This window comes from Cryptotermes secundus, unplaced genomic scaffold (assembly GCF_002891405.2).
Source record: "Cryptotermes secundus unplaced genomic scaffold, Csec_1.0 scaffold88, whole genome shotgun sequence".
NCBI classification, from domain to species: domain Eukaryota; kingdom Metazoa; phylum Arthropoda; class Insecta; order Blattodea; family Kalotermitidae; genus Cryptotermes; species Cryptotermes secundus.
The window spans coordinates 1,046,523-1,061,154 of NW_019724585.1; the positions used below are offsets into that span (position 1 = coordinate 1,046,523).

At 34.8% G+C, this 14,632-nt stretch overlaps 2 protein-coding genes across 5 annotated transcripts in view; one reads left to right on the top strand and one right to left on the bottom strand.

The window, feature by feature from the left end:
- Positions 1-3,129, bottom strand: part of LOC111862260 (putative ATP-dependent RNA helicase TDRD12) — an 85,978-nt gene extending 82,849 nt beyond the window's left edge. For all 3 annotated transcript variants that reach the window (XR_004512782.1, XM_023847500.2, XM_023847501.2), the window contains exons 1-2: positions 2,979-3,129; positions 207-422 (exon numbers count right to left, since the gene is read on the bottom strand). Coding sequence is in view for 2 of the 3 variants with exons in the window: in XM_023847500.2 (XP_023703268.1) it covers positions 207-410 (204 nt within the window). In the remaining variant the exon portion in view is untranslated. The remainder of the gene's footprint in view (positions 1-206; positions 423-2,978) is intronic.
- Positions 3,130-3,269: 140 nt separating this feature from the next.
- On the top strand, positions 3,270-13,068 carry LOC111862266 (M-phase phosphoprotein 6). Of its 2 annotated transcripts, none has more exons than XM_023847516.2 (3): positions 3,270-3,413; positions 8,035-8,135; positions 11,435-13,068. In XM_023847516.2, the coding sequence occupies exons 1-3, from the start codon at positions 3,372-3,374 to the stop codon at positions 11,733-11,735; spliced, it is 444 nt and encodes a 147-aa protein (XP_023703284.1). In that variant the 5' UTR covers positions 3,270-3,371; the 3' UTR covers positions 11,736-13,068. The 2 variants fall into 2 exon arrangements, with proteins under 2 accessions (XP_023703284.1, XP_023703285.1); XM_023847517.2 differs by lacking the exon at positions 3,270-3,413 and adding an exon at positions 3,621-3,774.
- Positions 13,069-14,632: the final 1,564 nt, after the last annotated feature.

A 14,632-nucleotide genomic window follows, 5' to 3' on the forward strand; every position in this document is an offset into this window, starting at 1 on the left:
TAAAAAAACCTGTATAATTACATGAAACACTGAATTTACACTTCATAACATTATGGGTAAAAATAAGCAAAACATTATAGTGTTAACCAATAATTTTAAGTTACATTTAAATATGAATTCAAATTCATAAGACTTAAAAAATGTAGATGTTCATACATCTAAAGTCAGTACAGGTTTGATAATCAATGCATGAAAAGAAATCTCACCTCTTCTTCTTCAGGCATGTAATTTACGCCCTCATAGCTACGACGACAATGCCCCGAAAGCATTTCTTCAAGACAAGTAAGCTTTTCTCTTTCCTTTGTCATATCCTGCCCCAGTGGCTCAGTCACCCAGAACGTTGAAGGATTCACCATATGCATCACTGATACAGGGAAAGCATTTGCTGGAAGAGCATCATCTTCAGCCATTTTAATTCAGAACTGAGAGAAAAAATATTCATTCATTCTTTTATTAATCCTGTACATCATGATACAATGATATAGGACAAGTCTTTCAACTAATATACATTATTAAATTACAACAATCTTAACACTAAAAAATTATATAAAATATACAACATTTTATACAGTATATACTATATACTTCTGCTTATGTCAATAACAAATATTCGAGAATTCATCGTTCAAATGGTCCTCAGTTCAGTAATAGCACCTCTGAATAAGTAACTTCTTCAATTCCCTTGTGAACTGATTTTTGTTTTCCTTTATGTTGTTAGGCAATTTGCTGTAAAAGATACAGTCAGCTACTGAAGGATTACTATTATAAAGTTCTAAGTTGTGCCCATCACAATTACAAAAAAAAAAAAGAAAAGAGAATAAGTTAGGAAATGTACACATGGCACAACAATTTTGGAAAATTTCTTCTTCTATTGTCATTGCCAAGATTTTAATCTCTCTTACAAATAGTGTGAAACAGGTGAGATAGATGGGCAGACAGGCACAAGGATGTACAGACACAAAGCCTATTCCTTTTTATGTTAATTTGGGCTCTTAAATAGACCTACAATTTTACCAAAATCAGCAAAATGGCTCCTAGGTCATGGTATGACACAGCATAAAAATCAACTCTGTTCAGTGATCTCAAAGATAACATACTGTACTGTACATAAAATTTGTGCCAAGTTTTTCTATACAATATACATTCAAACATTTTTCACCCCAGTAATTGTTCAGAAAGCTAAACTCTGGATGCAATCAGATAAGCATGTAAGTCTTCTTCTAAAGCATCCATTTTTCATAAAGTTCCCCAGTACCAAATTTCATGACAATCTGGTCAGTGGTTCTTCAGTTGTTACCTGCAAACAGCTGCACAATCATGGAGAAACTAACAGGCACATTATTCCAACTTTTCATTGCAAAAATGACTTGTAACAATCAGAATCCAAAGATGTATTTATACGGACAAAAAATTTTTCAGTATTCTACTGAGTTCCTGTTTTTAGCAGCTGATCAAACAGAGAGCACCCAAACATGTTATGAAATTTACTATTCGAAGCACATAAGAGAGCAAAGTTTGTTATAGCAACATGTGAGCGCCGGTTTACACTTTGTGGATGTGGTTCAAACAATCTTGACCAACTTGTTTTTAATTACACAAGTAAACTTGAATTTCTACTTATCTTCATGCTTACATACAGTGATGAAAAAATAATTCATTTTATTATATATTTGCTGTAATTCCTTCTGATCTGTGACAGAAAGATTTTTGCTGTGAATGTTGTGAACAGTTGCTTGATGCCATATACAGTAAAACTTGGTTATAGCAACATCGGTTTCTGCGACACCTTGTCTATTGCATCAAATATTCAATGGTACGAACTAATTCCTCATAAAGCAACTGTTTTTATACCTTGCTTAGTACAACATGCACAAATGCATCAACCTCGTATGTAACGTCATTTTCATTCCTGAATTTCTCTGATATGGACATTGAACGTAATTTAGAAAGTGTGTATTGGGCAAGTAACAGGAAACAGATGAAGATAACTGATTACCGTACTCGTATCTAGGTACAGTAAGGCACAACAATTGATGTAATCTACTGTAATTTGGTGAGTAGGCCTACCTTTAATATATAGTATTAGTGCGGTGTGTATTGTCAGTGAAAAGCGCTGTAATATGTCTTTGATATTACACATTTGGGCAATTCCACGTTAATGTTACATTAGTCTGTACTTAACTACGTTTTTCACTAAAAATGCAACATTTTAACTCGGTTTTTGGTAGATTTTTACGTGACTAACATAAGGCTACTGTGGAAGTGCCCATTTCGGTTATGACATTCGTTTATAACGACATTATTTTTAGGTCCCTTTGATGACGTTATAACCAAGTTCTACTGTACTTACAGGCAGCTTGCTGCATTGTCTACAAACATTTCCCTGTCGATGAATTTCAAAATTCTCATAAAAATGATTGCGTGGTGTACTTACTTTTTGACAAGTCATGTTATTTCTTTCACCCTGCCCAAATCATTACATCGCTCTTTCTTTGACCAAATCATAGGCATGGGTGTATTAGTTATCATGCCATGTGTTACCGATCAAAATGCAGAGTACTTCGCCTAATAGTTAAGTTTTATAAAAATGAATGATAACAGATTATTGTATAGTCCCAATGCCGACGATTGGGAACGTTTCATTTTTTTTTTTTTTTTTGCTAAGAAACTAAATATAGGATGGTCAGACAATAATTCTCTGAGATTGTTGTTCTTAAGTGTTATTATATTCGGTTACTGTAATACTGCGGTATTACAACGAAAGCAATGATACCCGCACAAAGTACGGGGTCTTCTAATAGCTTAAAATAAAAGTTACAAAATTTATTAAGCTCTACCTCTCACGTCATTTACCTGTTCCATGCAATATAAACAAGTGATAAAACATGGAAGCTAAATTTGAACGCCATTTAAGATGATCCAAGGAACCAGCCCCATGAAAGAACATATATACATGTTCATTAAAGAATGGACAGTACCTGGGAAAAATGAAGCTGTGCCTTCAATCAGATTATATATATTTACCCACACAAGAAATTATTCCACATCTAACCACAGTACGAAACACAATTATTTCACAAACATTCACGTTCCTCCATGGGGGTCACTGCAGCCACCGTAGATAGCGTAGGTAGGCATCTAGAATACGCTAACATGAGTACTATTGCCAACCGGCAGGAGCAAACATTCACTAACAAGAAATCTCATGCCTCTCCACGCCCTCAACGCTCCATGCCACAGGGATTTTAACTGTGAATGCACTTATAATTGTTATAGTCTGTGATTGTAATCGAAGGATGAAGTACATATTTTCTCGGCCAATTTTTTTGTTCGCATCTCTAAAATGTTTATGAGGTTCTGAATAAATTAAAATGGCCGGAAAGGAGTTGTCCAAGTCAATCTTGGAAATGAAAGTATGTATAAATTTCATTTATAGGTAAAAGTACAGATTATGGTATTGATTCTCAGAAGGAAGACGACTCCTTTGACCCCACGCCGCATAATTAGTATTAGGCAATTAAAGCACTTGAACTAAAACCGGCAGTCTGTCTCTTATGGTAGGATATGCACGGTATTCTGTACTTTACAAGATTCTGTTTTATCATCAATCTTATCAACTTCCCGACGAAGACCTGAGATGCTTGATCAAGAACGGGGCACAGTACTTAGCTGTTTATTTAATTTGTGTAAAATTGATTCTGAAGATTTTTCCCGCTTCTATCCTGCAATGAAGAAATTTTGAGACCTTACCAACAATTAGAAGACTTAAAGAATGTGAGGAAGACAAAGATGACCTTTTTTATTTTGTGTGAGATAAATTTTAAACATTTGTGCCTCCCATATCTGTCCTCGTGGAATATTTTGTGGAGAACTCCTTGAGTGATCATTTAGCCATGCTTTCATTTAATTTATTAACCTTCCATAAGTCCCGTCGAGAATACATTCTCATGCAGATGTGGAGATCATCCTAGTTACAGTCAAAACTAAGAATTACAGTTGTCATCCAGTAGCATACACATTTGTAATAAAATGCTGATAAACATATAGAATATAATAAATAACTTAATTTTAGTAGTAAAAGTAATGGCAAAACTTATACAATTTGTACAATTTAATACAAGTGTATTAATTAAAAATTCAATAGTTAAAACACAATGTCATTAATGAGTTTTGTATAACATACATTAATAGTATAATAAATTGAATTAAAGACTAGTATGCAGTGATATAAAGATTGTGTATATCTAAAATAAGCAACTAAAAACCAGAACACAGACTGACAGTCTTGTCTTCTTTTAATTGTAAAGCAAGACAACTACTTGCATCTTAAAAAGATTTATAACCAAAATATTCCTGTAAAGTATAAAAAGAATGTAAATATAAAAATTGTTTTAATTGTACCTCAAAACTCTAGTGTCACTCGATATATCCTTAATATGTTGTGGTAGATTATTATAGACCTTTGCTCCTAAACAGTAAACTCCCTTTTGGTATTTACTCAAATTTACAATAGGCTGATGGAGATTATTTTCCACGAATCTCTGAATTTACTATGAATTTGTTTCTGTTTTTTATCACAAAGAGCATAAGAGATTGTTTCTGTTTTTTATCACAAAGAGCATAAGAGATAGTATGTACTGAGATGCCAGAGGTAAGATTTCTAATTCTCTAAATAAGTTCCTGCACGAATCCCTTCTTCTGTGTCCAAACATAATTCTAATTATATTCTTTTGCATTCTAAAAATGTTTATACTTTGGGGTGAGTTACCCCAAAAGGGTAAACCATAATTTATAATAGAATTAAAATAAGAGCGATAAACCATTTTTAAGGTATTTATGGATGTGTGTGGTTTAAGCAATGTTATTTCTTATTATTTCTGTATGTCCCACTTCTCTCAGAAGTGAGCATAAATATCACATTTTGACTGACCATTAGAATATGGTGATGTGTGCATGATGTTCTTGCTCTTAAGAACATGGTACCTCATTTTGCAGTACAAATTTGTGCCAGTGAAATATGAGTGGGCCATGGGGTGGAGTATGGTATGTGGAGCATTATTTTTTGGGGTAACTCTTGGTACGCCATCAATGTCTTTCTTATGCAAAAGAGGGCAGTGAGACTAATAACTGGTGCTGGTAATAGAAACTCATGTAAAACAATATTCACTACTCTAAAAATTCTTACTCTTTCATCTTTGTATATTTATTCGCTACTATCTTTTGTGGTTGCTAGCATGGATCAATATTATTTTGTATCTGATATACATAATAGAGACACTAGACAGGTACGCAACCTAAATCTATATCGACCCTCAACTCGTTTATCATTATATCAAATAGACTCATATTATATGGGCATCAAACTATTCAATTGTCTCCCACTAAATTTGAAGCACATATGTAAAGATATTAAACAGTTTAAATTAAAATTAAAAGAATTCTTGAGTTGTCACCCATTTTATACTGTCAAAAATTTCATTAGGTTGGTTTCATTTCTAGTGGGATAGGTTCATTCACTAATTCCCTTTATTTTCCATATATCCATACAGGTAACAAACCTAGGATGTGGAAATGGTCCATTTGAAAATAATATATATCAAGATATATATACAAAATTACATGAGTCACATAATCAAAATCACTTACATTAATCGATTAACATTAATAATATAAAGTAAAAAATTAATAATATTTTAATTAATAAACGTAATTTAAAAATAACTTGCTATAAAACTTGAATTAATACAATTGTATTTAAATTACCTATATTAACCGAATTAAATACATTACAAATTTACACACTTATGACCAATTATGTTGATAACATTCATTCATGGAATAAAAAGAATGATGATATAAAAACTTCTTCAGTGCAAATTTAGAACTTCTCTCATCAGTAGCCTACATTTTTATTGTTTGAGGAAGGTGATTAAAATTGTGGTGGACAAAGTGGCACGGGGGTGGGTTTTCTCCAAGTACTTCGGTTTCCCCTGCCAATCGTCATTCCACCAATTGCTCCACAATTATCCTCACCTATAATCTTGGGCTGGTACAATAGGCCAGAAGTGGCCACAGCACAAGGGACTTAGTCCCACCCCACTAGCAGTAAAAAAAATAATTAAAAACTTTAATACCTGATATGTATGCGCCTTTATTGTATTTTGTTAGGTTAATTGTGGGTAAATATAAATTATTGAGGGCTTTAGTTTTATATTTGTGAATTTCATTGTTAAAATTAAATAAATGTTTATTATTAATTGTGTATAAAAGCAATGAATGTATGTACTGAGAGTAGAACATTATTTCAAAATTCTTAAAAATGTCCCTACAAGACTCCCTTGGTCTAGAATTAAAAGGTTATTATGCATTCATGGGCACAACAGAAAAGAGATTTCCTGCTGGACCCCCTCAGAATTCAGTGATTTTCTGTGAGGTTATAGTCCAAGTGGAAATAAGTATTCCTGCCAAGTTTTGCTCCTTATGGCCACTCAAATTTCAGAGCAGACATCCATAGTTTGTCAAAAAGAACTCATATTTGGGGAACAGATTTTCTTAGAAAAGTGCCCTAATTAAGATTCAGATCTAAATACAAAGCAAGTAAAATGCCCTTTCCATTGTCTTATTATGTAATATATTCAGGACAGTCATGTTTCAAGGTCTTCAGATTTGACCTTTCACCTTGTGTTTCTTAACATATAGAGGTTTTCTGGGGAGGGATGCTTTGTGTGCATGTATTCCGTCCGTATTCCGTATTGAAGGGGTGGGTTTCCCCATGCACTTAGACCAATTACTGGTCCATTGTGCATCCCCCTTTAATTTCTACTGTCTCCATACCCTACCGGTACTGGTACTTACTATCAGCCCCTTTTTGTGTGCATGTAACTATTATTTAAAACATTTGCAAGTATAAAGTTGGCATAGCAATGGGATTGGGTTTTGTGAAGCATTTTCTGTGAACAGTAATCTCACTTGTATTGATAAGCCAACATAAAGAAACATGTTTCCTTTGAATTCTTTTATTAAATAATGTGTTGTGTTATATAATTTATTGTTAGATTTATAAGTATTGATAGTTGTTTAGTTGTACTTCTGCATGATGTTGTTGTTGTTGTTGTTGTTATTGGAGAGGGTAGGTTTCCCAATGCACTTAGACCAGATATTGGTCCATTGTGCGTCCCCCTTCACTATTCTACCAGCCTCTATCTATACCCTACCGGTACTGGTGCGTGCCATCAGTCCCAACTCAGCCAGCGAGTACGGCCTCTACTGGCTCAGCGTATCTCGATGCTTCCTCCATCTACCAGAGGCGTTAGAGACTACTGTTGGGCGGGAAATGTCCTTACTTTGGCTCAGAGGTCCCCTTCAGACATGAGGTTCTTTTACGTGCTGTAAACCTACGACACAGGACCCACGGCTTAAAGTCCCTCCCGGAGGACTTGTTCCCTGAATTTTTCCGCCCTTAAAAATTCCACGACCTGAGCTGGGTTTGAACCCGCGTACCTGGAATCACGAGGTGGGAATGTTACCCCTAGACTATGGAGGCCGCTACTTCTGCATGTTACTTGTACAGTTCATAGGGGTGTTGATATAGTGTTATCAGTGCTCTTATCTGCAATATGTAGAGGGTGTATTATTATATATGATTATATTTTGTGTTTCTGTGTGTTTTTTACATTAGTTTACTTTCTATGAACATTAAGATGTTAATTAATTTTATTTCAAGGTTAATTTATTTTAATTAGAAAATACAACATTCACACACGATACATAATTTTGACATACAGTGCAACGATTTTAGCAAGATAGACAACATGTAGTCAGTCATACATGAGGTTTTCATGTTTTCCTCATTCTCTCCAAGCAGATGGATTAGTGCCTTAAAATAGGCCAGAGCCAATACCACGTTCTTTCCAACTGTCCATTTACAGTCATTTTAACATGTAACCTGTTTTCTTGGATACTGTCATTAAATAGATAACCTAGACTGTGAATATTTATTAACATTGTTCCAGTAATTACTTTTTAAATTAACAGTTCATGAAGAGAAGCAAAGAAAAAGCACAAAGGAAACAAGATGCTGAAGAGAGCCAGGCCATGTTTTCAGATGTCATTACAGAGGATATGAAACGTGGAGAGTAAGTTTAGAAAGTAAATGTATGTTTTTATGAGATTGAACATCTACAGCAGGGGTCTCCAAACTTTTCAAACCGCGGGCACATTAGGTAATTCAGCACTTCAAACGGGCTAGATAAATGAGGTGTATGAGTTCTATTGAAAGCACAGAATTTCATAAACTAAATACAAAGTATGTGAGAATAAATTATTGTATATTAATGACAACAGACAGTAGCAGCAAATGCTCATATTTTCATCACAAATTATATTAAAACAATTAATGTGAATGATGGAACTCTTTTTGCATTCTTAAAATCTGATTAAATTGAGGTTCACATTTTGAAACGCTAATCACAAACAAGTATCGACTTTAAATGTTCGTCGGATAAATTTGCCCTGTATTTCGACTTGATGTACTTCATCTGGGAAAAACGTTTGTTCACACAGATACGTCGTCCAAAAAATGGAGATAAATTTACAAGCAAATTTCTTTAAATTTGGAAATTGCTCAGAGTTCAGAAATTTATAAAATTCGATCAAATTCCTTCCTTGTATTTGACTTTAATATGATAATTTTCCTGAAGTTCAGTAATTTCCATTTTAATTTGACATCTACAGCATCACAGTCAAACGGATTTTGAAACGATCTAATTTCCTGAGCACTGGCATCCAAATCAGCAAATCACTTCCGAAATTGTTCTTTCAAATCTAAAATGACTAAATTTGCAAACAAGGAAGGAAATTCTGCTTCACCCTTTTTATGCAGCTCTGCACGGTATAGCATATAAACAAAGTTACAGTTTTTCACTTGCCTTTCCAGAAGTATCAGCTTTTCTCTGAATGTCTTGATAGGTGCAAATAAATCACAGACTAAGTTATTTTCACCCTGCAACTTTAAATTCAAATGGTTCATATGGTTCACCAGATCAGCAAAGAATGCTAATTTCCAAAGGCACTCGGTATCTGATAAAAGTGTTTCGTGATGGTTTTTCTCTGTAAGAAATATATCGATTTCATTCCTGAGCTGAAAGAAGCGTGAAAGAACCTTTCCACAGCTAAGCCATCGAACTGCAGTATAATATGTCAGGTCAATAAGCTCGGAATCACATTTACCAGTACTCACTGGAAAATTAGTTCAATTGGCACACTTCTGCACAATCTTTCGCAGACCAGATAAAATCACATCGCGGGCCGCATGTGGCCCACAGGCCGTAGTTTGGAGACCCTTGATCTATAGTATAATGAGATATTCAGAGGTTTTTATTTATTGCTTTATTATTCCACACATGATGCAGGATAAGAGAGTAATGACAACCATTCATGCAGTGTTATGTTTTCTAATACTAGTGGAACTTTATCACTTCAGAAAATGCTCATTGCCAGTTGTCAATAAATAGCTTATAATGTACAAATAATATGTTTCTGGACATTATCCATCGTCTGGAGGTAGGGACTAGCTCCATCAACTGGACCCAAACTGAGTAGATTTTACCTGAAGATGGAGATGGAATCCAGTCTCCAAAACGCTGTGTTTTGTAACATAAATGGGAAGGTGTTTTGTTTTTAGATAAAGAAAGGACAGTGGATAATGTCCAGAAACATAATATTTGTACTAATGTACCATTGTCACAAACCGTTAGATCTTATTTAGGTTTTATTATGACATGAAAGCCAGAGGAGACAGCCATTGCTAGACAACGGCTGGTAAAACATGACTCCATAGCAATGAATAAACAAATAAAGGAGCCATCACTAGGCAGAAGTCCATTTACATGTCACACAACAATAGAGGAATTGTTGGGGACAGTGTTTTCTATTCAGTTCATCCCAAGGTTCTGTAACAAGCACCAGTGGGACAAGCGGAGAAGTACCCATTGTTGGGAGCCATTACCTAGCAATGCCTATCGAAGACATAGAAGACTTAATGTTTGCTGCAGCACAATGTTTTTTAGAGTGTGTAGATCCATGAAACTGTTACAGTTACCTGGGGTCACAATCTGTAAGTGCTGCGTAAATCCAGTTATTGATCAGAACCTTATGTCCAGTTACAAACACATGACCACATATATGAATTCTTTTTCCTATGCATCTACTACAAAACACTATCATTCTAACTAGGTTAGTTAGGCATCTATGTTGAAGAATTCTGATATGATTTTCAGTGGTTGAACTTCTTCATTTATTGCATATACTTATCTGATACTGCAAAGGTATGACTGTGAACTACACACTACAGGGTTCTAGATTATTAATCATTGAACTTCATTAATATTGTCTTGTGTCTGTGACTAAACACAGAGTTTGGATTCAATAGTGAATTTATTGAATACCTGATATTTGTAACCACAAATGGTTCCAGTACTTTCACTGTTCTGCACACTCTACAAATAACTACAGCACACCCCAAGTCTTCCTGGTCTGCCATATGTTCACTAGTCATTGCTTGGTAGCAACTCCTAATGATGGGGATTCCTCTGTTTCCGTGCTCAACAGCTCATGGCAAACCACCGATCATGACTGCTGATTCAACTACTGTCCTGGTCCCCTTGGTCCTCATATAAATTTGGCAGAGACTGCATAAAAAACACTGCTTTGAGCAGTTCTTTTGCTGTTGCATGTGTATTTGTCATTGCTGGAACGTGTTTACTGAGCCATTGCCCAGCAATGGACGTCTCTTTTTGCTCCACTATTCCAGCTGTCAGGCATCATTTCACAATATATTCTGTTTTGGACACTAACATACTTGTACATTTTTTCTGTTTGCCACCATGGTACTGCATAGTATGCTTTGAGAATGAAACAGTTACTAAGCAATTTAACGTCAACAAAATCAGAGACAAAGACACAGAAAACTGGAGAGACTGGATAGAGATCTAACATTATGTTTATTATTACCAAATTCTTGTAATGAACGATTATTGAGCAGTATTATAAGTTTTAATTTAAGCTTTACATAAAATATAAGTTATATTTTACCAACGTGGACCAAAATAAAATTCACTGGACAACTTATGGCACTCAGTACAAAATTTAATAAAATCCATTCATTTGAGATGACATGTGCAAGCAGATTGGCTGAACTTCCCCCATTCATGTATGCTGTTTGTGTGAAAAAAAAATTAACTCCATGGGGGAGGTCAAAAAATTCCCTATTTATTATGGAGTCTGAAAGTTTTTTACCATGTATGAAAGAGCTTACCTTTGTATCTCCTGAGTTTTTTAAATGCATAATTAATTTAAATTAATTACTTATAAAAACGATGTTGGTTTTGACTATGTAATTTGTTTATAATTTTTATATATGTGTTTCATCTTTCAGGTGTAAATATGTAATTGAACCGAGCTTCGTCCAGTGTGAGAACCTGATAGTAGGACGACTCTCTTTTCTTGGAATGAATCCAGAGATAGAAAGAATCCTGGAGTTAGAACAAAAAGCTAATTATGTGAAAAAGGAGAATGAGAAAGATATTTCTGATTTTGAAATGGCAAATCGATATGACACACTGGTGGGGACAGTTAGTCGCAAGTTCAGCACTAAGAGAGATCACAGAAATCTACAAGAATATGACCCTCCACAAAGTAAAAAGGAAATGAAGTTTCTGAAACCGTCATGTGATTAATGCAAAACTTAATTTTTCTAATGATTTCCTGTTATCCTTTGTAAATATTGCCAGCCTATATAATTCTGATATGTTTGGGTGCCTGTAAACCATCTGAATTTTTTTATAAAGTGACGTTTAAAGGTAATATATTGATGTCTCATCACCAGAGTACAGGACAAAATCATAATATACAGATAGCTAATAGAGCATTTGAAAGTTTGCAGAGTTAAAAAATTTGTGAATGATGGTAACAAATCAAAATTAGATTAATGAGGAAATTAGATTAAATTCAGGTAGTGTTTCTTACCATTGAGTTCAGAAACTTCTTTTGTTCTTGCCTGTTTTCTGCAGATGTGAAGATTATAATATACTAAACTGATTTTTCCTCTAGTTCTGTATTATTGTGAAACCTGGTATCCAGTATTCCATGTTAAGGAAAGGTTGAGAACAGGGCTTTGGTGGGAAAATGTGAAGGAAAAAATAGTATGATACAAGTTCTCTTTGACACTATATCCAGACTAGTCCTGAAGCCCAGCCAGCCTCCTGTCCAGTGTGTACCAGGAACTCTTCCACTGGGATGTAAATTGGCTAGAGCATGAAGATTGCTACTCATCTGCATCTAGAGAAAGTGTTAAGAATGTGGTGAGGTTTATCTCTACTCCATCACAGGGGCAAGTTTACATTTTTCTGTATAGAAGATTTTATGTTATTTCATTATGCAGTTTCTTGTTGTGAGGAAATTTTAAATTGGATGCATTAGTTTTTAATACTGACAGCAAAAAGAATATATTTGATTGAGACTAAAATCATAGACCAAAACCTGAAGAGTTTCTACTGATTGTTAGGTAGAAGATAATATACTCACTCATGGAGCTGAGCCTTTCCTGAGAAGCTGCCAATTGTGCAGCCACTCAAGAGCAACAAAGTGAAATATCATGATCTATCATACAGTACTGACGTATGTAAGAAATTGAAGATCAGTATTATAGTTGACGTGATAAGTATGCATAGGATCAGAATTATATTGTGCTCAATGGAAATAAATTAAATTTTAATAGAGTGCCAATGTATGTGAGTTCAAAATGTTCTGCAGTGATTTCTTTGAAATGTTGTGTTGGCTGCACTGCTTAATTTGCATGTAGGTAGAAACACGAACTCCCTATGTGAATATGAAATACTTTGAACCTTGACCAGCCAATTATAGTGTTGTAGCAGAGTTAACATGGTCACTCCCTTAAGTACCAAAGAACAGCAGTGTGTAATTATATGATTTTGGAGGGCCGAAAGTGTACTAGACAGAAATTCATCACAGACTTTCAACACAATAAGGAAACAATCCAATTCTCCATAGGCATTATCACCAGTACGGGTACAATAGAACATATGGAAGCTGATGTGCCGAGGGGACCTAATATGGATCTCACACTATACGAACTCTTAACTATTGTAATCTACTGTAATCTTTTGTAAACAATTGTAAGTATTGTAACTTTATTCTCTTATTGTAATCAGCCAATGTACAGTAACTGACTTGTCCTATATCATGTAACAATGATCTGTAGAGATGAAATAAATAAATAATAAATTAATCAAACTGAGGAGGCTGCTATAGACGTCAGGAATCCATTGAGACAACTATTCAACATCACTGTGAGGCGTGCTTGGGAAGTATTTTCAGACCTCTGTTGTGATGTACATGTACATATCCCTACCACACACAATGTGCATAAAAACAGGTGGTCTAAAGTGATGATTGAAAATTCTACAAAAGGAGAATTTGCTTTCTTTGTTCCTTTATTTAATTGCAAGTAAGGAGATTGATTGACAAATGATGTTAAAAGGAATTATTTCCATTTTGTGAAGATAAACAATTAGAATAATATGAGGCCACATCAGTGTAAAACCTTAATAGCTCCAAAACGGGGGGTAAAAATAAAACTATTCACTTTCAGCTCCACTTGATCTTAACAACCTCCTTAGGTATTGTGTTAGAACTCTGAATTTACCTGAATTGTATTGTATTGTATTGTATTTTATATTCATCCATTTTGCTACATAGTAACACTTGGACAAGTCATTTGGCAATACAAGTTAACAAAACAAATCTACAAAGTTACAAGCATACTACCAAAATTTGTTACAATCATAAGCAATATATATTTATTTATTTATTTCGTCTCTATAGATCATTGTTACGTGATATAGGACAAGTCAGATACTATACATTGGCTGATTACAATAAGAGAATAAAGCCACAATACTTAAAATTGTTTACAATAGAGTACCCTAGTTAATATTTCATATAGTGTGAGGTGGAATCCATATTAGGTCCCCTCGGCACATTGGCTTCCATATGTCCTATTGTACCTGTACTGGTGATAATGCTTATGGAGAATTTGATGGAATGAGGATTGGCAGGGGAAACCGAAGTACTTGGGGAAAACCTGCCCCAGCGCCACTTTGTCCATCACAAATCCCACTTGACTAGACCGCAGCGGTGGGAAGCCAGTGACTAACCGCTTAAGCTATGGCGCAGCCTTTGAGGTAATATTGGTGAATTTGGTGATAGCACTGGTATAGCGTTTCACTGTAGACTCTACACTGCAGCATCTCACTACATTTGTTCTCCCTTCCTGGTGCAGCCTCATGGTATCTGCAATCTCTCCAGGGTAGCCCATTCAGGTACATCTGGTGATAACACTGGTATAACGTTTCACTGTAGAATCTACACTNGTAGAGGTAATATATGTAGTGATTTGAAAATTTTTTTACAACTAATCGTTTTTGGGACCTAGGTCATAGCTCTTATAGCTCTCTTCTGTAATTTAAAGATCAATTTTGCATTTACTGAGTTGCCCCAAAATATCAGTATGTATCATAACAAAGATTGGAAATGAGCATAATATAATGTGCAG

Bases quoted from the DNA above. Each gene is read 5' to 3' on its own strand.
- LOC111862266 (XM_023847516.2), top strand. From the start codon at position 3,372: ATGGCCGGAAAGGAGTTGTCCAAGTCAATCTTGGAAATGAAA. The intron at 3,414-8,034 runs GTATGTATAAAT...TTAAATTAACAG, and splicing joins AGTCAATCTTGGAAATGAAA to TTCATGAAGAGAAGCAAAGA. The intron at 8,136-11,434 runs GTAAGTTTAGAA...TTCATCTTTCAG, and splicing joins GAGGATATGAAACGTGGAGA to GTGTAAATATGTAATTGAAC.